We start from the raw sequence: 24,000 nt of genomic DNA on the forward strand, positions 1-24,000 counted from the left end.
AGGCTGAAGCTATGCCTAGGGTGCCACGAAACCTTGCATCGTCCCTGTCCATAGTTAAATCTGCTTCTTCACAGAATAGCCAGGTTGTGGTAACAGGAAGCAGGCTCTCAGCAGAGCTCTTTAGTAGATTTATTACATTGAAAGTCTTTATTACATATTTAAAAAAAAAAGGGTAATATTCACGGACAGTCTTAAACATTTTTTAATTTCAGGTACTGTAAGTTTAAAAAACTGTAACATGCACAAAATAGATTAACTCTCACATATCATCTGTTTCATATAGCCAGTTTCAAATTAGAGAGAGAGAGAGATACAATCAAAACATTGCATTGGGACTCACAAATGGAGGGGTAAATTTACTAAAGGTCGATTTTAATTAATGTATCTGATTAAAAAATCACACATTTACTAATAGACAATTTTTTATATACATTAGTAAGTGTTAGTATATGTATGATTTAGCCCCTGAAACACAACATCGATGTTGATCGATTTTAGATCAAAATCAACATTTAGTAGATTTACACTGGTAAAGATGGTGAGATGGGACACGACTGGTGGCAGCATATACGTGGGAGCTGGAGGGTGACACTTATAGGTGGTTCTAGGGACATTGGCCCAAGAATAGGGCTGGAGACAATCCAGATTAAGGAGGGGGACATGTAACAACCCTTCTAAAGAGGAAAAGTGGAGAAATAGCCTATAGCAACCAATTAGATTCCAAATATAATGTATCTAGCCCACAGGTTCTCAAACTCGGTCCTCGGGACCCCAAACGGTGCATGTTTTCCAGGTCTCCTCACAATCACAAGTGAAATAATTAGCTCCACCTGTGGATCTTTTAAAATGTGTCAGTTAGTAATGAACACTCCTGTGCACCTGCTGGGTGACCTGGAAAACGTGACCTGTGTGGGGTCCCGAGGACCGAGTTTGAGAACCACTGATCTAGCCCATTCAATAAAATTACAACCAGGGGCGCCGAGAGGGGGGGGGAGCGTGTACAAATTACCCGGGCTTGCTGGAGGGGCCCGGCGTGCCCGGGTCCGGTACTGCTCCCTCCTTCTTTCATCACAGCAGCCCAGCTGCTGTGTGCTGGGCTGCACTGCGAGACCGCTCACGGCTGCTATGAAGCAGCCACAGCAGTCTCCTATGCCTGTGGGGGAGCGATCAAGCTGATCGTGCCCCCAACTGGTTATGGGCCGGGCTGAGGGGGCTCAGAGTGTCCTCCTTGGCAGCGTGCAGCGGTGCAAAAAAATTATTTCCCCTTGAAGCGGGCGTGGCCACGCTGGCGTGATTAGGCCACGCCCCCTTTACCCGAGCCCGCTGTGGCTCTCAGCGGGCCTGATTACAACTACAATCTGATTGGGTGCTATTGGAAACTTCTGTATCTGTCCTCTTTAGAAGGTTTGATACACCTCCCCCATAGGGGTATGTTAACTAAAGTGCAGGTTTTTAGAAGTGGAGTTGCTGCCCATATCAACCAATCAAAGTCTAGCTTTTATCTTCTAGAAGTTGCTAGATAAATGATAAGTGAAATCTGATTGGTAGCTATGGGCAACAACTCCATTTCAAAAAACCCGCACTTTAGTAAATACTGTATGCCCCATAGTCTGAGTGATAATGCACTGTATAATAGAACTGAATGCGATGAAGGTAAAATATGGTATTACAGTATTTAGTCAGTTTTATTATTCAGAACTTTTTATTGTGAACTCAGATTTATGTAATAAAATAATGTACACAGAGCACATATGCTGTCATCCAGATGAGCAGTAACACTAGACTGTTAAAAGGTGATATCTGATTGGCTGCTCTTATTATGAAAAATTATACTAGATGATCATGGCGCTCTGTCTGACCCAGCAGGACATAAATGATGCTATATAGATTGGTATTTTAAATGAAAAGCAGAATTTTTTATTTAGTATCTGAATTATCAGCTGTAATTCTGATTTTGTTGCCTTGCTGTGTCCACATATGAATGTCACATATTTGTTCCAGGATCAGGCTTCCTCTAAGAAGGTTCTCTGAGTAATTCAGTGCCTCCAGTAAGAACAGTCTCATACATCTAAAACACCTAAGAAAGGGAAGAACAATTAAGAATATTGATAAAGTTTAGTTTTCAATTTTAAATGAATCTTTGGTTTGAAATGCACACTCTGCTTACCTCCAGTACTTTAATCTTGTCTTCAATATCCAGACAGTGTGCTGTCATTAAGATCTCCATTGGCTTATTGCTAATTAAATACCTTAAACATCCTAACTTAACTAAGCACTTAACTTATCTATTAAATAAAGAGATGGACACAATAACAGCTTGGATAAAAGGTCACAACTTTTTTTTCTGAATTAATTAATTAATTAATTCACCTAACCGATGTGGCCAGGAGATGCTGCATAATCAGTTCTAACTTTCAAGCTGGAGACATACACGGGGAAATAAAGCCACTGAGATGCAGAGTTCTCCCGCCATGTTGCGCCTTCCCTGAATAAGGAAAAAATAAGCAGAACAGAATACAAACAGCAAAGCTTTGGGCAGGAGGGTGGGCTCCAGACTCAACAAAGAGGCTAATCACATGCACACCACCTCTTTTATACCCCCAATCACAGGCACACCCACAATTCACACCATTGGTCAGCTATCAACCACCTGACCCCTTAAATCCACTTAATCTGCTGAGTAACAAGGCTGTCAAGATAGCCAATCAGCAAAACCCACCGGATTCTTATTTATTCTCACGTCTATGCAACCTTCGCTTTCTATGAGATCTCCATTGGCTTTTTGCTAATTAAATACCTTAAACATCCTAACTGAACTAAGCACTTAACTTATCTATTAAATAAAGAGACGGACAGCATTCTCCCGCCAAAACCATACTCAGAATGAGACTGGCCCGCCACCTAGAGAAAAACCCAGTAATCCAAAAAAGTAAGCAAATCCTTAATAAACAAACCAAAACCCAAATTGTTAAAATGAACACCGTCTGGACGAAAAAATCTGGCTAAATCCGAACCTCAAAAACTATGCCTGACTACCAAGTCACCAAAGGACAGAACATGCTTATTCAAAGCTCTGTTAACCTTACGCCTCGCCTTAACAAAAGCCTTGTGATCTCGCACACCACGCCTCACCAGTCGTGGCACTATTTCAGACCAGACAATGCGCACATCCGGCTACAACAAACGAACAGCATCAACCAACTCTCTCAGCCGAAAAGACAACTCCAAACCTTTCAACTTACTAAGATCATTCCCACCAACATGCAGGACCAACCAATCAGGCACCCCCCATTTCGCTGCAGACTCCACAAACAAATCTTGAACAGATGCAAACAGCAGGCCACGCACACCTATCCAGCGTACATGCCTAAAGCCCAACAATAAACTGGCACGTCTAGCCAAACCATGCGTTCAGACCAGAAAATATAGGAATGACCGACCAGCTAAACCTGCTCTTCTCCAAAGTCTTCCAATGTAGGGAAAGAACACCCTAACCATGAGCCGCCGCACCAAAACCAAGCTGTACACAACAAAATTAACACACAGCAACTAAACTAGCAGGGATGCAAATGGGGGAAACAGGTAACCCGAGTGAAGAAGAAAAACTAAAAAACCTTCCTCGTGAACCAAGTTAGGCCAGATAATGGTCCCCAGAGGAAAAATTAAAAAATCCCTTCACACCCCCACTTATCGAATGCTAACCATTCGATAACTAGCGGGTAAACAGCGTATTCAGGTTGGCGCAGGAGCGCACCTAAAGCTTGTCGCAGCGAACATAAGATTTATAGGCAGAGGACCTTCATCTCCCAACCTATTGAATAACACTGCTAGATGTTCCCGCTACAGCTGCACTAGTCGCGGCATCAATCTGAAAGGAATGGGTCCCGTAACTAGTGCCATCTAAACCTAATGCCATTAAACTACGCCGAAGAACAGCAGAAAATTGAAACTTGGAAAGAGGGGACAAATTTGAATGCACCAACCATTGGGCACCACCTGCCGGGCAACCAACCACATACAACGCAGCAAGTCGAACCGGACAAACAGAGGCATCACCCTGCTTATGCAATGTAACCCACCTGCCCTGACCGAACTGATCCGTCTTGGAAAACCGAAGTTTGCACAAAACGGATGACTCCTGGAACACGATGTCTCCCATCTTGAACCCAGTGGATACCGAAGACTTGCTGGAAGTTACAATCTCACTGACTCCAAAAAACCCAAAACCCAACCTTTTAGGTCTTTAAAAAGGAGGAATGATTTGGCAAACCCCTCAATTTACTAAAAAAGGGAACACCCGCCAGAGCCGAGGCCATGTAAGCCTTGGAACGACCATGCTGATAATGCCCCCAAACGAACATCAACTCCGCAGAAGACTTACAAGACTGGGGGCCCTGTGAACAGAAAGCCTGCCAGTCCTGCCACACCGCAGAATAAGCCCTCCGAGTTGCTGTAGCCAGCGACCTCTGCGCCAGGCCCTCTATTCTGGCCTGATGATCTGCCATACAAAAGGAAGGCAAGGTAACTCAACTGCAGAAGCAGCCGGCGCCAGCAAACGGAAACGGGAAAATTGGAATTGAGACAAGGAATTAGCAATTGCATTGTGCACCCCAGGGACGTGGCGTGCGCAAAACCGAATGTTGGACTCTAAGCAACGCAAAATCAAACGTCTAAGGAAATGCAAAGCCGGAGGGGAAGAAGATTGCTGATTGTTACTTGCCTGAACCACCCCTAGATTGTCGCACCAGAAAACTACATGCTGATTAACCAAACGCTTCCTCCATAGCTCAACTGACACTACAATAGGGAAAGTTCCAACAAAAGCAAATTGCCAATAAGGCCTTCCGAATGTCACTCAGGAGGCCAGGGCATTGCGCACGACTCCCTGTTAAAAAAGGCCCCAAAACCAGAGAAACCAGCCGCATCGGTGAAAAGCTGCAAAGTAGCATTCGCCACAGGAGCAAAAGGCCAAATGCGTTCACCATTAAAACGAACAAAAAACCTGGACCAAGGGCCTGATTCAGAGCCGGACGCTCTTTCAGAGCGCTCGCTCTGAATCAGGGTAGCATTTTTTTTGGAGAGCCGGCCTCCTGGCCGCTCGCTAAGCTGTGAGTGACCACCCACAGCTTTTGTGAGCGGCCAGGTGATGGTCGCGATGGTCGTGACCATCGCGCTTGTGACGAGACCCTTGTGGTAGGGTCTCGTCCACCGCAAGCCCCAGTGAGCTTCCGGCTCTAATACTAAGGCTGCCCCCAAACGGCAGGCGTTCCTTTGGGAACCCTCCGTTTGGCCAGCCACCCCCCCTGCCTTCTCCAAAACGAGGCGAGTTGTCAATCACAATCGACAGCTGCCCCGTTTTGGTGCGAGACCCGTAGCGACGAGCGCCCATCGCTGGCCGGGTCTCGCACATGCACAGTGGGGGACCATCGACCCGCTTGCAAGCGCTGTGCGCTCGCGAGCGGGTCTGAATCAGGCCCCAAGTTCGAAGATCCTCCTTAATCTCAGAAGACAAATGAACGTGTTGATGAGGCTGGCTCACCCCGGCCGTGGACCTCTCTAACTTCCTACAAAAAACCTGTCCCATGGGGATAATGCGACAGGCAAAATGAAATGACCCGAACTACACGCAATTTAACGCTATCTGTCCCTAAACCAACCGCAATTTGATCGAGCAACTTACTGACCTTATCGCATGGCAAACGACAACAACCTGCCACCGTGTCTATCTCAATGCCCAAATAAAAAAAGGCAAGATGAGGGGCCCTCAGTTTTGTCATGTGCAACAGGGACCCCTAAAACTCTAAACAAAGCTGGTTCGTACAAACCTCGCTCCCTCCTGTACCTATAAAGAGAAAATCATTAAGGTAATGTGCAACACCGTGATGGCCAGTGCCCGCAACTATGCACCAGTGTAAAAACAAATTTCTCAAAATAGGCACAGGAGACCGCACAACCCATGGGCAGACATTTATCTACAAAGAAATCGCCCCTGAGCCTAAAACCCATATATTGCATTGCTTCAGGGTGTAAAGGTAACAAGCGAAATGCGGACATAACATCTAATTTTGCCAGCAAAGCGCCCAGACCAAAACTACGAAACAGACCTAAAGCGTCATCAAAGGACTGATATACATCACTGCAAGCTGAATCCTGTATAGCATCATTGACCAAATTACCATGGGGGTAGGATAAATGTTGAATCAGACAAAACTTCCCAGGCACCTTCTTAGGGACCACCCCCAAAAGAGAGATGCAAAGATTCAGCCAGGGAGGACAAGGGAACGGGCCCTTCATCCTACCCAGAGAAACCTTCACATCCACCTTAGATTGAAAAACTTGAGGGAACTCCTGGGCAGAGCGCAAATTGCGGGGCGCATTAACGTGGAGTGGGACTAAAATAGGCAAGCCAAAACCAAATGTAAAACCATCCAAAAGAAAGGCAGCAGACTCTTTATCAGGATAACGATCCAATCACTTAGTAAGCTCCGACAAACAAATGGGCGACCTAGCCATAACTAGCCATCTTGGAGCTATTGCCCCTAACATACATTGTGGCTCCTGAGCCACAACGGCAATCCCTGGCCGGGTGCTCCCCGTTACAAATGCGGCAGGAGTGATGAAAACGACAAGAGGCGCCACGAGTGCACCTCGAGTCATTGAAAGCAAAACACTTCCCTTTCGTCACCCCTGACACGCCAGATCTAGGTAAGGATACCTCGCGGGGGGAGGGGCACCGCGTCAAAAAAGGAGGCCACCACTGCTGGGAAACCTCGAGCCAAACCTCGGCATCTTTAACACCGAAAGGAACTATGCGACTGCCCTCATGCTTGCGCCTGAACTGACAATCATAATCTTTCCACGACGTGCCCCGAGAGAACATATCATACACCAAGTAAATATACCTGATAACATTCTGATGTTCCTCCGGCCGCGTCTCTAAATAGCAAGCTGCGAAAATTAGCATCCCTTTGAGCCAGAAATTGTAACCACAGAACACATCTTCCCCGAGCCATCCTGGCTTCTTAGCCTGAGCTAAGCCCTTCTTCATATCATCCGTGAGGGTGAAAAAAATCAACAAACTTACCCCTGCGAATCCTTTCCCTAACACTTTTGCGCAAACCCTGAAGGACAGCAGTATTAGCGCAATGCACAGAATCAGCTCCTGGCGGCGGCTTAATATGGCCGGGAGCTGCACCTGTTTTACTCCTGCCCTCAGCCTTTTTAGCTAAACGCCACGCAACCTATCTAGCAATCTTTCGCGGGCGCCCAGGGGAACCAGACGAATGAGAGGATGAGGCAGAAAAGAGGACAAAGATGAAGACATATCATACTCACCACCACCCTGACAAGGAACCAAATCAGCAGAAGCTTCACGTGGAGGGTCTGCTGGAGCGATTTCCGGGTTCACCTCGACGTGCGCAGGAGCAGGAACCACGATAGCCCCCATGACAGCCGGAATGATCGGATCATCCAATAAAACTGGAACAGACGCATGAGGAGCAGAAACAGGAACTGGACGATCAGCGGACAGAGGGGGAAAAGGGAGGGGGGTGGTGGAAGGGGAGTGGCGGAGACAGGAGGAGGGTGGTGGAAAACAATGGAGGTAGAAACAGGGGAAGAAGTAAAAGGGGGTGCAGAAAGAGAGGCGGAAGGAATTGGGGGAGCGGAAACAGCAGGGGCAGGAACAAGGGGGGCATAAACCAGTGGCACAGCCACAGGGGAAGCATGGGGAAAAAAAGTGTTAGAAGGATGATGTATGAAAGGAGCGGGAGGGGGGCAGGAGTGCCAGGGGGAAGAGCCGGAAAAAGAGGAAGGCTGCCAATAAGGGTAACAGTAAGGCAAGGAAGAGGACATGAAGGAAGGATATGAGGAAGAAGGGGGGGCAGAGGAAACAGCAGAAAAGATAGGGGGAGCGAAGCCAGAGCTCCAAGAAGACTGGGGCCAGGTGGAAAAGGGGGTGGGGGAGGGGTGATAGGGATTGTGAAAGGAACTGGCAGGCAAGTAACCTGTCAACAATGGGGCATGCTGCAGGGGGTATGAACTATAAACAGTTCAGTGAGCTAGAGAAGTAGGCAGCAGGGATGTTCTGGCTGCCTGCGGGGGTGCAGAACCAAATTGGGGCAAAACAGGGAGGCTGGGTCCCACCACTGAAGTGGGACCCAAAATGGATGCCAAAGGTAAAATGGCCACCGGGCCAGGCGCATGAGCAGGGCTGGGGGACCACGCTGTGGAAGGCAGGAAGGCTCCCGCAGGAGCAGGGAAACTAGTGAGGGGAGATGGAGCCCGAAGGGGAGGGGCTAGCAGCGGCCGGTGCCACGGCTAGAGGCAGTGCCGTGAAAACAGCGGGGGATGCGGGAGCACTCGCACCCGCTGTGGAAAACAAGCTGGGGAACCAGGAGGGCAGGTAAGAGGGGCAGAACAAAGAGCGGGGAGGAGCAGGCCCTCGGGGGGAAAAAAGCGGGCGCAAGGGGGAACTGGCAAACTCAGCCAAGCACTGGGGGGGGGGAGCGTCTCTCTTAGGACGGGGCATACTGAAAGAGGGGTAGAACAGCAAGTGCAGAAAATAGAAAAACAGGCAAAAGAAGCCCAGGTCGATACTTAGCCTATTCCTCCCATCTCCAGACTCGACAAAGAGGCTGATCACATGGACACCACCTCTTTTATACCCACAATCACAGGTACACCCACAATTCACATCATTGGTCAGCTAACAACCAACTGACCCCTTAAACCCACTTAATCTGCCTAGTAACAAGGCTTTCAAGATAGCCAATCAGCAAAAACCCCAGGATTCTTATTTAATCTCACGTCTGTGCAACCTTTGCTTTCTCAAATGACACCTCATTGTATTAGATGCCACAGTCCAATGTTAAGGTTCCACTGGCTGAAGATAGAGTGCCACATGTTGTTGTCATTGTGGAACCACTGGGAGATGTTCGGGAGGCCACGGGCAGATGTTAAAGAGGCTGCGGGCAGATGTTAGGGAGGCTGCAGGCAGATGTTAGGGAGGCCACTGGCAGATGTTAATGAGCCACTGGCAGATTTTAAATGTTGGCTCTAGCTGGGGAACGATATGGGGAAGGCAATGGTCAGTGTGGAGGCATGTGTGGGGGCTGATATGGGGAAACCCCAGGCTGTGCTGTGGGAGGCCTAGGTCAAGCTACAGGCCGCCGCACAGATTGAGTTGGGGGAAACACAAGCCGAGCCTTAGAGTAATATGGTGACATCCAAGGCAGAAGTGGAGCTGCATATGTGGATGGCACAGGTTTGAGTATCGCAGGCTGTGGTGCAGGCCGCACAGGCTTACCTGCAGATGGTATAGGCCAAATTGGTGGTACAGGCTGAGCTGTGGGTTGTCGATGTTGGGGCGGCACCTGCTGAGCTGATAGATTCACAGGCCGAGCCTTACAGAAATATGGTGACATCCTAGGCAGAAGTAGGGCCGCATATGGGGACGGCACAGGTTTGAGTGTCGCAGGCTGTGGTGCAGGTGGCACAGGGTTACCATAGGCCGAATTGGTGGTACAGGCTTAGCTGCAGATGGCACAGGCTGAGTTGGTGGTACAGGACGAGCTGCAGTTGGCACAGGCTGAGGGGGTTACAGATGGTGGGGCGGCACCTGCCGGGCTGAAAGATTCACAGGCCGTGATGGGGGTCGCACAGTCCGAGCTGCAGGTGGCACTTGCTGAGTTGGTGGTGGCACAGGAGGTGCCCGCAGCACAGACCAAGGTGGGGGCCTGTGGTGGGGAGGCACCTGCTCAGCTACAAGTGGTGCAAGCTGAGAGTCGAAGGAGGCACAACAGGCTTATATTGGGGTGCCACAGCCCGATTTGTGGGCCAATGTGGCGGAGCCACAGGGTTGAAGAGCATTTTGATGAACGCGTGTCGAATATCTTTGCAATATAGCTGAAGATATGACAGTAAACTGCTGTTTTGTAGGTTACATCGGAGAAGTTAGCAAAGGCTTTATTACATCACAATAGGTAGAGGTGACTGGCAGGGGAGGAGGTCAGAGGCCACCATTTGACAGATGGCCATATATGGGCATAGACTGAGCTGAGTGACCCTCTGACTAGTGGTATATGCAGGGGGAGAATTTCTCAGTGAGTGTGTGGGGGGAGGGGGGTTGAATTATCAATGATCTGGACTAATAGAGACATTATTTTTTCCCCCAAATAGGGAGCTGTCTCAAAAACATTTTGACAGTTTCTCCTATTAACCACCATTTATATTAATGAGTTTAGCTGAACTCTGACGCACCTTGCTTGGTTATATGTTTTATACTGTAGATCAGGGGTGTGGAACCTATTTTCTGGCAAGGGCCATTTATATATATATATATATATATATATATATATATATATTATATATATATATATCATTATTCACGGGCCCATTGCAGACCATGTCCCCTCCATGTAATGTTACACGGGGCCACAATCGCCGGTGATTACAGCAATGCCTGGAGCATCCTGGGGATACTCCGGGGAGCTGTAAGGGCAGCGGTGTGATCATCTGAAGCATCCTAAGGACGCTCCAGGCGGCACTGCTGCATAGATTCTGGCTGCAGTATGCCATCCATAGCCAGATGAGGCTAGCTGAAAAAATCTCAGAGGGCCAGACCAAATGATTCCGCGGGCCTTATACGGCCCCCGGGCCTGAAGTTCATCATCCCTGCTGTAGATAGTTGAAAGTGATTTTTAATTAATAAATGTAGATACCTTTACCTTTGGAGTATATGAGAAAGATTTATTGCACTTCTGAGGAAAGGAGACGCCCTCATTCTGGATTAGCACCCTTCCTTATTGGTTTAAAAGCATGGAATATGGTAATGTATATGCACACGGTATTAGGCACAATTCTAGGTAAGTCCTACAAGTTATATACTGTAGTGCAACTTTGGTTCACTTTTGGGGCGTGGGTCCCCCTGGATTGCAGTGATTGATCTGTCTCAGGGCACCGCATTATAACACATTTTCCTTTATAATATATTTTAACCCTTCACTGTGTGTTTAATATATATGTACTTCACTTTTTTATTTTCATTCTTTATATGCAGCTGCAGCTGCTCCTAACTATCTCTTTACACTGCACTTTTCTTACTATGGCGGTGCCCTGGGGCAGCTTGGCTGGGCCAGTTTGGGAGGTCCTGCGCTCTGGACTTGAACCCTAGTATGTTAGGGACCTACCCGAAAGAGGTTACCTGGATATGGTGGGTAGGCCCATAATCTTGGCCATGATTATGCTAAAAATCTCTATTGATTGCAAAATTGTATTGCATTTATATATATTATTAATAATTTGGAGCTGTGCACCTGAGATTTGTCTGTTTCTGTACCTTTACCTTTGGGTCACATGGTTATTATTTAGTAGGGATGTGCGCCGGACCATTTTTGCCGGATTTGAATTTGGTTCTAATTCGTCGTCCGGCTTTGGATTTGGATTTGGAGTTGCCAAACTGCGGTGACTGGCTTTGGATTTGGATTTGGATTTTTTTACAAAAATTGACAAAAAAAGCTAAAATCACATAAATTGGTCTTTTTTTTCTTCCTAGAGTATTATTAACCTCAATAACATTAATTTCCAGTCAATTTACACCATATCACAGCTTATAATATTGTTTTCAACATTATTGGCCAAAGGTTACAGTGAGCTGACTGGTTACTAAGCGACAAAGTAGCGGCACAACGACACAGACACCACAGTATAAAGCACATCTATGACACCTTGCCACACAGCAGTGGCAGAAATGAAAAGTAGTGCACCCACCCAGTGGGGTACGGCCAGCAGAATCACAGTACTTGTTTACATAGTGGGCTACGGCCCAAGTAGTCACAGTGCACAATCTTATTCACATTACACCGCACATAGGGCCTGATTCACATTACACCATAAAGTAGTGTCTCTTATTTATGTTACGACACACAGTAGTGACCCTTTTACACAATGCCCACAGTAGTGCCCCTTTTACACAATGCCCACAGTAGCGGTTTCCCTTACACAATGCCCACAGCAGTGGTGCCCCCTATGCAGTCCCCTTAGTAGTAGGGTCCCCTATGCAGTGCCCCCAGTAGAATGCCCCCCATTAGCATGCCACCCAGTAGCAGGCCCCCCCAGCAGTATGCCCCCATTAGCAGCCCCCCCAGTAGTATGGCCCCCCCAGTAGTATGCCCCCCTCAGTAGTAGGCTGCCCCAGTAGTAGCCCCCCTGTAGTATGCCCCCCCTGTAGTATGGCCCCCCCAGTAGTAGTAAGCCCCCAGTAGTATGCCCCCCCAGTAGTAGTAAGCCCCCCCCAGTAGTATGCCCCCCCAGTAGTATGGCTCCCTCAGTAGTATGGCCCCCCCAGTAGCAGACCCCCCCAGCAGCAGACCCCCCCCAGTAGTATAGCCCTCCCCAGTAGTATAGCCCCCCCCAGTAGCAGGCCCCTCAGTAGTATGGACCCCCAGTAGCAGACCCCCCCCCAGTAGTATAGCCCCCCAGTAGCAGACCCCCCCAGTAGTATAGCCCCCCCAGTAGCAGGCCCCCCCAGTAGTATGGCCCCCCCGCACCCCCAGTAGCAGACCCCCCCAGTAGCAGACCCCCCCTCCCCCAGTAGCGCTCCCGGCCCTTGCACAAGTAAAAAAAAAACACGTACCTGTATCCCCGCTCCCGCGCCGTCCGTTCTGCTGTCACACGCTGAGGAGGGAGCCGGAAGACGGAGCTCATGTGTGAGCTCCAGCCGGCTCCCTCCGTACAGTAGCCAATGAGAGTCTGTGTGACTCTCATTGGCTGCTGTAACAAACACACAGCTGCCGCTGGTGGCTGTGTGTTTGTGTCTGTGTAGGGCAGAGCGCTATCACAGCGCTCTGCCCTACACAATAGGAGCCCTGATGTCGGATTCTCTAGTGAGAATCCGACATCAGGCAGCCGCCGTTCGGCCCAGAATGGGGATCCGAGTCAGGCGGTGAACACCCGAACAGGGTTCGGGTGGACTCAGATCCCCAATGTTCGGAGCGGTTCGGATTCCACAGAATCCGAACCGCTCATCTCTATTATTTAGTTAATGGAAAGTGATCTGACCAGTGCTGCTACCTAATTGTTTATTATTTCCAAGTTTATATATTTCAGGAGTGTGACAATCTCCTTTAGCAGTTGCAGGTAATTACTAATTTATATCAGTAGATTCACACTACATTCAGCCTATCTGCGCCAAAAGATATGGATCGTATCTCTATTTTATCATTTCTTTTTTTTTTTTTAATTCTTTATTTAAAGCACTCATGAAAAATAAACAGACTGAGCATATAAACAGGCATGAGGGCAAATAGCCTCAACAATGAGGCACATTTTCAAATATATAAAGAAAATACAATATAGATCTGTATATGTAAACAGAATGAATAGAGGAAAAAAAAAGGGGGGGGGGACGTGGGGGGTGGAGAAACGGGACTAATATAGAAATTAAAACATCTGATAGATATTTAAAAAATATTAAAACCAAAACAAGGAGGAGTACCCATCCAAGGTAATAAAGCGAATAAACAAACACGAAAGAGTGGAGTGGGGAGTAAGGCCCTCTCGCCGCACATGGGTTCAGTGGAGGAAATACAAGGATTAGGAATGGTGGGTGCCCTCGCAGGGTAGCCAAGGAGTCCACACTTGGGCAAATAGGTGGCCCCTATCATGGAGATAGTAAGTAATATTTTCCATTGCCGCAATATGCCAAATTTGTGATTTCAAGGCAGAAAGAGATGGCGGGAGAGGGTTTCTCCATTGGCGGGCTATTAGTTGTTTGGCAGCTACTAGAATATGGGACAACAGTTTCTGGGAGCGTTTGGAAAGATCGGGAGGAGGGTAGCATAATAGGAATATCCATGGGTCCCGTGGAGTCGGAGTTTCAAAGAGCTGATTTATAAGGGTATGTACCGAGGTCCAGAGACTATTGAGGATCGGGCAAGTCCACCAAATATGGGCAAGAGTACCTCGGAGGCCACAATTCCTCCAGCAGAGGGGTGAGCTAGAAGGAAACATTTGTGAGAGTCGCACTGGGGTATAGTACCAGAGGTAGTATCATTTATATGATGTTTCCTTAAACTGTGTAGAAATGGAGGATCTGGCAATAGCTTGTCTCATGTCGTCCCAAGCCTCCTCTTCCGGTGGCGGGCCAAGGTCCGTCTCCCAAGAGGATTCGTGTGAATTACGAGTTGAAAAAACAACATCAATAAGGATAAAATAAATTTGGGAAATCATTCCTTTGGACATGGGGTGGAACCTGCAGAGGCGTTCAAAGAGGGTGAGGGTACGTAGAAGTGAATCTTGTGGCATAGATTGTAGAAAGTGCCGTATTTGGCAATATTCAAAGGGGCGGAGGGGTTGGGTAGGAGCTTTCGACTGCAATTCTGAGAGGGAAAGCCAATGGCCATCTGCGCTAAAATCCACAGGAAATTTGAGGGACAGATGTGTCCACCATGTCATGCGGGTCGTTTGTAGGCCTGGTGGAAAACAGGGATTGTTCCATATGGGTGTGAGGGGAGATATAGGAGAGGTGATCGAGAATTTAACGGAGTATAGATTCCACAAATGTAGTAGGAATTGAAGAGTAGGTGGGAGACTGGAGGAGGGGGGGCAATATCTCTTTTGTAAGCCCCAGAGAGAGGACAGGTCTGGAAAATTAATAAGATTGGCTTCAATGTCAAGCCAGGATGTTGTTCCAGGGGGAGAATAGGAGGAAACAATTTGAGAGAAGTGGGTAGCCAGGTAATATAGTTTAAAATCTGGAAGGCCCCTACCACCTTTAGATATAGGCTTTTTAAGAATAGCAGAAGATAACCTGGGGGTTTTACCATTCCAGATAAAGCGGGTAATGCTCTTCTGAATTTTATGGAGGAGAGAGTGGGGAACAGCTATAGGGAGTGTTTGGAATAGATAGAGCCATTTAGGAAGGATATTAATTTGAACAGAGATGATTCTGCCCAGCCACGAAATGATAAGTTTCTTCCAAGAGGTCAGGTCTGCGTGTAGTTTAGCGAAAAGTTGTGGGAAGTTTTCCTGATATAGCAGGTTATAATGGGAAGTCAGGAAGATCCCAAGGTATTTGAGTTTTTTATGTTGCCATTTAAAGTTATAGAAGGGCTTAAGGGATTCAGCGTCCCGATGTGGAACATGAAGAAGCATGGCCTCCGATTTGGAGTAATTAATTTTGTACCCGGAAAATGTGCTACAGTTATCCAGGAGTCCGAAAAGATTGGGCAAAGAGATCCGAGGTTGAGTAAGCGTAAGCAGAATGTCATCTGCAAAGAGGGCAATTTTAGAGGAGATGTTCCCGACCTGCACACCTCTGATGTTAGGATCAAGGCGGATGAGGGAGGCTAGAGGCTCAATTATCAGGGCGAAGATTAGGGGGGAAAGGGGACATCCCTGTCTGGTACCGTTGGAGATGGAAAATATATCGGATGGGACTCCGTTAATGGAGACTCTAGCTGAAGGCACAGAGTAGAGGGCCATGATGCCCCTCAGGTAGTTCCCAGACAACTATTTTTTCATTTCTAATGATCCCAGGAAGGGTTCCCCTTAGCTCAGAGGCAAGTTACCAATATTGTGTTAAGCTGGGTACACACTAGATCGACGGGTCAGTTGACCTACAGATGTGTCCAGGGGTGCCGAGAGGGGGGGAAGCGGGTACACTTTACCTGGGCCCGGGCTTCCAGAGGGGCTCGGCGGGGGCCTGGGTCTGGCACCCCCCCTCTCTTCCTCCCACCTAAAATAATCATGTGACCCTCCCTCGCAGCAGCCCAGCACGTGGGAGATTGCTAGCGGCTGCTAAGCAGCAGCCACAGCAATCTCCTCTGCCTGAGGGGGGAGCGATCACAGCACCCCCTCCCCGGCACGCAGCGCTGCTTTGCAGCACTGCAAAAATGTTTTTTTTTCCCTTCTTCAAGGGGGAGTGGTCACACCTCCTGTGATTAGGCCATGCCCCCTCTTTACCAGGGCCCCGCGGCGCTCTCTACGGCCCTGGATGTGTCCACATACATCTTACCTCAGTGCGCTACAAGTCGCGTTAAACATAAAGCGCAGTACGCCTTGGTAGCGCCGAGTGTCTTTTCGTGCGACTCTTTACCTTCAAATCATCTTATTTGTAAAGTGAAGCAGCTTCTTCTGATTAAAATAATATCCGGCATTCTATTTTCTGTGACACTGTAACATAGCACTTCGCATGCAGATACACACACAGTCGCACTCAGAATATAGGCATGCTGCATATTTTAATCAGCAGAAGCTGCTTGTGCGTCCTATTTGCATCACTTTGTGAATAAGACGTATTTGAAGGTAGACGTTGCACGAAAAGAGGCTCAGCGCTACCAAGTCATGCCATGGCGTGACTATAGCGCTGTTTAATGCGCAAGAAAGATGTATGTGAACACATCTGTATCTGCCGACTGGAGAGTGCATACACACTTACCAATCGTCTGCCCGATGTGCCGGGCTTGACAGCTCAACTGCATGGGCATTTAAATTTGCCCACCCAGTTTAGCTATCAATCACTGCCTGGTCCCTGCAGCATGCGTATGGGTGATCGGTGGGTTGCCCGTACACACCAGCAAATGCACCAATATATTGGCCATCTGCTGTGCTAACCGGTAGATCGGATATATCTGTGAATTACGTCATTCACAGACATATCCGCTGTACACACCCGGCAAAGCACTATAGATATATCACCCGTTCCATATATCTATCAGTGTGAACCCAGCTTTAGTGTCTAGGCCAGTGGCTCCCTTTGGGTCTCCATAATTTTTTCAAGGCACCCTTAAGCCAAAATAATTACAGAGCAGTCCTGTTTTTTTAAGTAGTTGGGTAAAAATAACGTAATAAGCAGTGTTTAAAGTGGTCCTAGAGAAGTGGTGAAACTCACACCCCTTCCCTGGCTTATCTCCTAAAGGGATTGTGCGCACTGTGGTCGCACGCCGCATAAAAGGGGGTGTGGTATCAAAAGGGATGTAGTCTCAGAAAGGGGTGTGGTCTCAAAAGAAAGAGGCGTGGTCACACTATAATATCCCCGAATCAAATTATGCCACACAGTAGCACAATCTTATTTACATTACACCACACATGGGACCTTATTCAGACACGCTCGCAAGCGGGCCAATGATTTGGCATTGCGCTGCGCAAGCCCCGTAGCGAGTGAGAAATTCACTCGCTCCGGGGCTCGCTACAAACGGGGCGGCTATCGATGTTGATCGAAAGCTCGCCCCATTTTGTAGGCGGAGTGGGGGGGGGGTGGCTGGACAAACGGAGGCGTTCCTGAAGGAACACCTGCCATTTGTAGGCGGCCCTACTGACATCACCGCAACCATCACCTGGCCGCTCGAGGCCAGGAGGCTGGCTTAAAAAAAAAAAGTGGCCGTCCTCATTCAGAGCGAGCGCTTGCTTTTTGCGAGCGGCTCTGAATGAGGTCCATAGTGCCCTTGATTCATATTACACCCCATAATAGTGTCCTTTATTCATATTATGACACAGTAGTGCCCCTTTAACACAATATCCACATTGGTGCCCCTTATACACAATGCTCACAGTAGTAGTGCCCCTAATACAAAATTCCCACAGTATTAGTGCCCCTTGTACAATGCCCACAGTACTAGTGCCTCTTACACATAATTCCCACAGCAGTAGTGCCCCTTATGCAATGCCCACTGTAGTGGTAGTGCCCCTTATGCAGTGCCCACAGTGGTAGTGCTCTTTATGCAGTGCCCCCAGTAGTAGTGCCCTTTATGCTGTGCCCCCAGGAGTGGTGCCCCTTATGCAGTGCCCCCTATGCAATGCTCCCATTAGAAGTGCCCCCAGTAGTAATGTTCTTAGTAGTAGAGACCCCAGTAGTAGTGCCCCCTGTAGTAGTGCCCCCAGTAGAAGTGCCCACATTAGTAATATCCCCTGTAGAAGCGCCCCCAGTCATAATGCCCCCAGTGGTAATGCCCCCATTAGTAGTGCCCCCAGTGATATTGCCTCCAGTAGTAATGCCCCCTGTAGTAAAGACCCCAGTAGTAGTGCCTCCAGTGTAATGACCCCATTAGGTGTGCCCCCATTAGTAGTGCCCCTCACACACAAAAAACACAATACTTACCTTAAGCCCCACTCCTGCGTCTGCTGCCGTCAGACTGCAGAGCTCCTTGGAACTATGGGAGAGATGTCATGATTTCTCTCCCATAGTGCCTGTGAGGGAGCTGGAAGCAGGAGCTCAGGAGTGAACTCCAGCCTCAGGCTGCCGCTGTGGGGTAGGAATCAGGTGCCCGCTGTTAACAAAATCTCAGTGGGCAATCAGCAAATGGAGCCTCCCTACGGTGCCACGCTGACTGGCCGGGGTAACAGTGGGCCGGAGGAGGCAGAACTTTTTCAGCCTCCAAATAGAAGTGACGGAGCGCAGTTCCACCCCTTTCCGGTCCACTTTAACCCCTGGTAATAAGTATTTAAAAACAAAGAGAAAAAGAAATAGAAAAGTATTCCTACCCATTGCGCCCTCCATATCTCTCCCTTTGCCCCCTGTCTCTCCCTTTGCTCTCTCCATGTCTCTCCATTTGCCATTTCCATGTCTCTCTTTGCCTTCTCCACATCTCTCCTTTTGCCCCCTCCATGTCTCTCCATTAGCCCCCTCCATGTCTCTCCATTTGGCCATCTCCATGTCCTGCCCCCCCCCCGCATACTTACCTTTAGTTGTGATAGTCTGCACCGTTCTGCAGCATAGCTCCTCAGATCAGACACTTTGGGCCAAATGTAATAGGGTGAGAGTTTGGAAAATATGAGAGGTTAGCAGAAAGCTGTCACACTATTTACACTCAGCCAATGTAATAAAGTCAGAGAACATGTAAACTCGCATATTTTTAGACTAAAGAAAATCTCACGATTCACTCTCTCATCCAGATGTTTCCCATGTTGAAGATAAAACTCGACCAATGTGAGAGCTTACTGCTAAACTCTCACATTTTCTAAACTCTCACCCTATTACATTTGGCCCTTCCTTTCTGATCTCCCACAATGCACTGCGTTGTAGGACCCATTCAGCAACAGGCAGCCTCACGATTCACTGCCTGTTGCTTTAGTGACAGCTCTCCTCCCACTCATTGCAAACCCCCCCTGCTCCGCTCTACTCCGCCAAACCCTCTACCACCCGTGCAAATATATATCTATGTTTTACACAAAAAATACACTGTTCTGCCTCTTTAGGCCACCAGCACCGTGGGAATCACTGGTCTAGGCTGAGGGCAGCAGCTACACTGACCTCCTATTGCAGAGAGGCTGCCATCATCCCCACTCTACACATAGGAGCCAATCTCAGGAAAGCCCAGCAGAGCTGGATCCAATCAAAACTGCAGAAGCAGACAAAAATAATGCATCTTTAAAATCAAAATATTGCCACGTATCATAATAATCATATGTACATTCCCGATACCTTCTCACTTTTACACTAAAGACATAAATTATGCTAAATAGATTGGTATTTTAACTTAAGTGAAAAGCATAAAACTTGTACTTAGTATCTGATTTATCAGCTGTAATCCTGATTTGTTGCCTTGCTGTGCCCAGTGGCGGATCTAAACTTTTCTTTTAGGGGGGGGGGGGGGGGGCGTTTACTGTTTAGTCCCGACACCTCCTCTCTCCAGTCCCGACTCAATTAAGACGCCCCGATAGAAAGCATATTGGTTGCTAAGAAGATTGATGTGGCCGCACAGGCACGACCATCACTAATGGGCATAGTAATGAGGGAAGCAACTGCACACAATCTTTACAAAGCAGACGGCCATATCCAATATATGCTGTGGTACTCCCACATACATCTGGGTGGTACTTAATATTTGCTGGTGTCCCCGAATATTTGTTGATAAATAAGTCCCTATATAAAAGGCACTTATGTAAAATACAATCCTATTAGAACTTTATACAGATTGGGCAGAGGGGAGGTATACCTTACAAAGCAAGTAGTGTGGTAAATGAGGCCCACAGAACCAATTGGAGCATGTGGCCAAAGCCTGTCACCACGATATACCATATTTATTAGAACACAGGACCCCCAACAGTGCATGTTTTCCAGATCTCCTCACAGAATCACAAGTGTAATAATTAGCTCCAACTGTGGATCTTTTAGAATGTGTCAGTGAGTAATGAATGCACCTGTGCACCTGTTGGGTGACCTGGAAAAAGGACCGGGTTTGAGAACCACTGTATTAGAACATGCAAAATTATCTATATCTTGCTGGCAGTGGCTACATGTTTTGAGCATAGTGCTTTGTGCACCGTCAATTTAGAATAAAATTGTATTATTATAATTAATACAGATGCAGCCACTGCTGTAGCGGGTCCACCTCTGAACCTGCATTATTTAAGGTTCATAAATGAGCACTAATGTAGAAAAATGTAGTTAATCTCTCATTGCTGTTTTTAACACATACTAAACAAATCATATATAGATGTACATAGCCATCGCATAACGACAAGCACTGACTAAATGAGTAAAACATACAGAGCAGTGGAATATAATGAAGATAGTTCACTGAATATTTATCTCTCTAATCTCCACACAGGGATCCTGCTGATGATGAATCTCTGTGACAAAGTGAATGTTTATGAGTTCCTGCCATCCTCACGTCAAACTGACCTGTGTTATTATTACGAAAATTTTTATGACAGAGCGTGCACTTTTGGTGCCTACCACCCGCTAATTTATGAGAAGAATTTAATAAGAAAACTTAACCGGGGCGATGAGAACAGTATTGTGCAATACGGAAAGGTGACACTGTCGGGAATCAGGGACTTAAAGTGCTAGATCCAAGCTGAGAATGAAGATTAAGGAAACAGACATTGTGAAAATATCTGATTTACCTCACCAAAACCATTAAGAACCTGAAAGGTATAAATCAGATGGTACAGAATACACTGGTCTGACAACATGCTTCCTGAATAGCGATGGACATAAGGTCAAAGTAGCCCTATTTTACTATGTAACATGTAAAAAGAACATGTATCACATTCAGACTTCAGTGAATGTATGATAAAGAATCAGCATATACAGAGTAGCGTTAAGCAGGAACTCCCAGTATTGTCAAAAGCAAAGGATTGAGGACCTTATTCAGAGGCAGCCGTACGGTCTACGACCGCACGGCCGCCTCAATGTTTGGCCAGTGCACATGCGCACGAGGGAGCCGGCTCCCACGTGCGCATGCGAGAGACCCGCTACGACCGACAGCGCCGGTCGTAGCGGGTCTCTTTCCAAAGGGGGCGAGCTGTCGATGTTGATTGACAGCTCGCCCCGTTTGGAAGGCGGGCCGGGGGGGTGGCAGCCCAAACGGAGGTGTTCCTATGGGAATGCCTACCGTTTGGGGGAGGCCCCACTGACATCACAAGTGATGTCAGTGGAGAGCTTCCGGCTCTGACAGAGCCAGAAGCTCTCCGGGGCTTACGACAAGTGAGACCCTACCCTAGGGTCTCGTCGTAAGCCCCGATGGTCGCGATGGTCTCTGACCATCGCGACCATCGCCCAAGCGGTCGTTAGAGCTGTGGGTGTAAACCCACAGCCTAACGACCGAAACAGAGGCGGGCGGTCAGGATGCAAGCGGCCGCCCAGTTTCTGAGCGACCGCTTGCATCCTCCGACCGCCTCTGAATGAGGGCCTGAAGCTCTTGCTGAATTTATCACAGATATTTATTATGCAAAGAATGTTGTGTAACGCACAGGGCATAATTCTGTAATTTATTTATAGTGATGCTGTAATCGAGGAGGAGGGGGGAATAACTTTCTGCACATGCTGAGCATGAAACAGTGACAGATTTCTATAGTGTGTGATCCATGTGATTTAGGGGTCTATGTACTAAGCAGTGAAAAGTGACAGAGTGAAAAGTGATGTCTGTGATAAGTGCCAGCCAATCAGCTTCCAACTTTCATCTCACAGGCTGTGTTTGAAAAATGACAGTTGGGAGCTGATTGGCTGGCACTTATCACAGACTTATCACTTTTCACTCTGTTACTTATCACTGCTTAGTACATAGACCACTAAGAGGGGTATTCAGTATGAAACGTTAACTTCACTGCCGAAGTTAACGTTTCATATCGGAGTTTTTTTTCTGCGTTAAGTCTGGTGCGCTCTCCCGCTTATCCTCGTATTCAATATAAAATTAACGAAAACGGGAAACTCCGAAGTTGGATTTGCATAAAGTTACGAATTTTTCCTTAAAATAATTGTAAGACCCCCCTAAAGTTGTAAAAACATGGGGGATCACTATGGGTACCCCCGTTTTAGCCTTTAATTGAAAGTCGGGGATTTAAATAGCCGCAGCAGGTGTTTTTTCCCGACATTGAAGAAGTGATGCAGAAGAGCACTTAGGTTATTTTTTTCGTTTTTTTAAGTGGTCCCATCAAATTTGGGGTACATGAAAATGGGTACTAGCATATTTTGGTGTCGCTAAAGTAAGTTTTTAAAAATTCTGCATTTGTGCACCTGCCGCTATAATTCTATTCTAGAAAACACCCGCCGCATACTTGCATAATAGCCCTGAACCTATTTCCCTATTGTTTAACAATTTTTTCCCATTTTTTTTTTGCACCCCAATTTTTAAATACATTTTTTGGGGTGTCCCTATTTTTTTAAAAAAACTTTTTTTGACACAGTTCTTTTTTAAATGTCAATCTCAGGGGTGCAGGCTATTTTTTTTAAGCCTGCACCCCTAAACCCCAATTCTGCACTTTTTTTCGACACCTATTCAATGGTGAAAGGTTATCACCGTTTTTTATCAAAGACTTTTCAAAACTGCGATAAGTCTTTGATATTGAATACAGTGTAAAACTAAAACAAGTGATATTAACGCAAAAACGATAAACAGTGCGATATGAACGCAAAAAACAGTATATATGGTGATGGAAATGAGGCAGGTACATCTGGGTGAGTTAAAACTACTGAGGCAAAAGAGAGGGGATAATGGCATTAGACAGGTGACAGGAATGAAGGAGGTAATAAAGAGGGGTGAGAAGAATGGGGAGTCAGGTAAAGGAAAGGTGGGTACACACTAGATGATATGTCACCCGATCCTGCTGATTGGGCCGACATATCGTCCACATTGGCCAGTGTGTACCCACTATGCATGACCCTGTGTACTCCCACGGGTCGTCCATTGGGGTAGTTCCGTTGGCCTGCATGTAGGGCCGATGTAACGACCCAGATGCCGACGCTTGCATAGTGGATGGAGCCGGTGCCTACATATCAGGTGTTCGGTCATCGCATCATGCAGTAAGTTTCGACCGCCCGATATATATTGCGTGGTCAGGCGTCGCTTCGCTGGGTACATACATCGGCAAGTGTGTACCCAGCTGAAGACCGGCAAGGGAATGAGGTATTAAAAGAGGGAGGAAATAAAAATATGGAGGCTGGTGTAGAGGGAGTAAAGCAATATAGACAGATAATAAGGTTGTGCACACACTAAAATATTTAGGTTAGTGAAGGGGGGAATAAAGGAAGTTAGGCAGGTAGATAGTGAGGACAAAGAGACACCCCCATAAATTGGGCTTTTTTATTGGGCTTTTTATGATTGGTTTGGGCCTGTTTTGGGCTTGTTCTTTACTTATAGGTTGCTTATTTTTCATTTCAGAGTTGGCAACACTGAGTGTAGCCAGTGCAATCAGGGACTGCAACTGGCTCACTAAGGTGACGGATTTCACTGGGGGAGCTGTAGTCTTAGGTGAAATCCACCACTGCTTTGAACAAATGTGACCTGAATCACTAGTATTGTTGAAGAATATTCATGCATTTCATGTGGCTTTCCTGTTGGATCACAATGTATATTGCCCTATTACAGAATAAAAACACTGAAAAATTAAATAAATGCACTTTATGTGACAAGATGTATGTATAAATTTACAATGGTCCCTTTCTATTCACTGAACACTATAGACACATATAGAGGCCAATTTATCAAGCATGATTACACGAAAGGCATATAGAAAGCAACTGTTTCCGCATTTTTTCAGCTTCCTTCCATGTGTATT

At 47.2% G+C, this 24,000-nt stretch overlaps 1 protein-coding gene across 2 annotated transcripts in view; it reads left to right on the plus strand.

The window, feature by feature from the left end:
• LOC148534369 (beta-galactoside alpha-2,6-sialyltransferase 1-like) overlaps window positions 1-23,754 on the plus strand; it is an 82,949-nt gene extending 59,195 nt beyond the window's left edge. The window contains exons 6-7 of one of the 2 annotated variants that reach the window (XR_015877641.1): window positions 20,550-20,875; window positions 23,604-23,754. Coding sequence is in view for 1 of the 2 variants with exons in the window: in XM_088466807.1 (XP_088322933.1) it covers window positions 20,550-20,791 (242 nt within the window). In the remaining variant the exon portion in view is untranslated. Of the gene's footprint in view, window positions 1-20,549; window positions 21,139-23,603 lie in introns of those variants that run through there. The other variant, XM_088466807.1, reaches the window with a different exon arrangement.
• Window positions 23,755-24,000: the final 246 nt, after the last annotated feature.

The sequence above is a fragment of the Taudactylus pleione genome, unplaced genomic scaffold, assembly GCF_031769625.1.
Source record: "Taudactylus pleione unplaced genomic scaffold, aTauple2 ptg000066l, whole genome shotgun sequence".
NCBI lineage: Eukaryota > Metazoa > Chordata > Amphibia > Anura > Myobatrachidae > Taudactylus > Taudactylus pleione.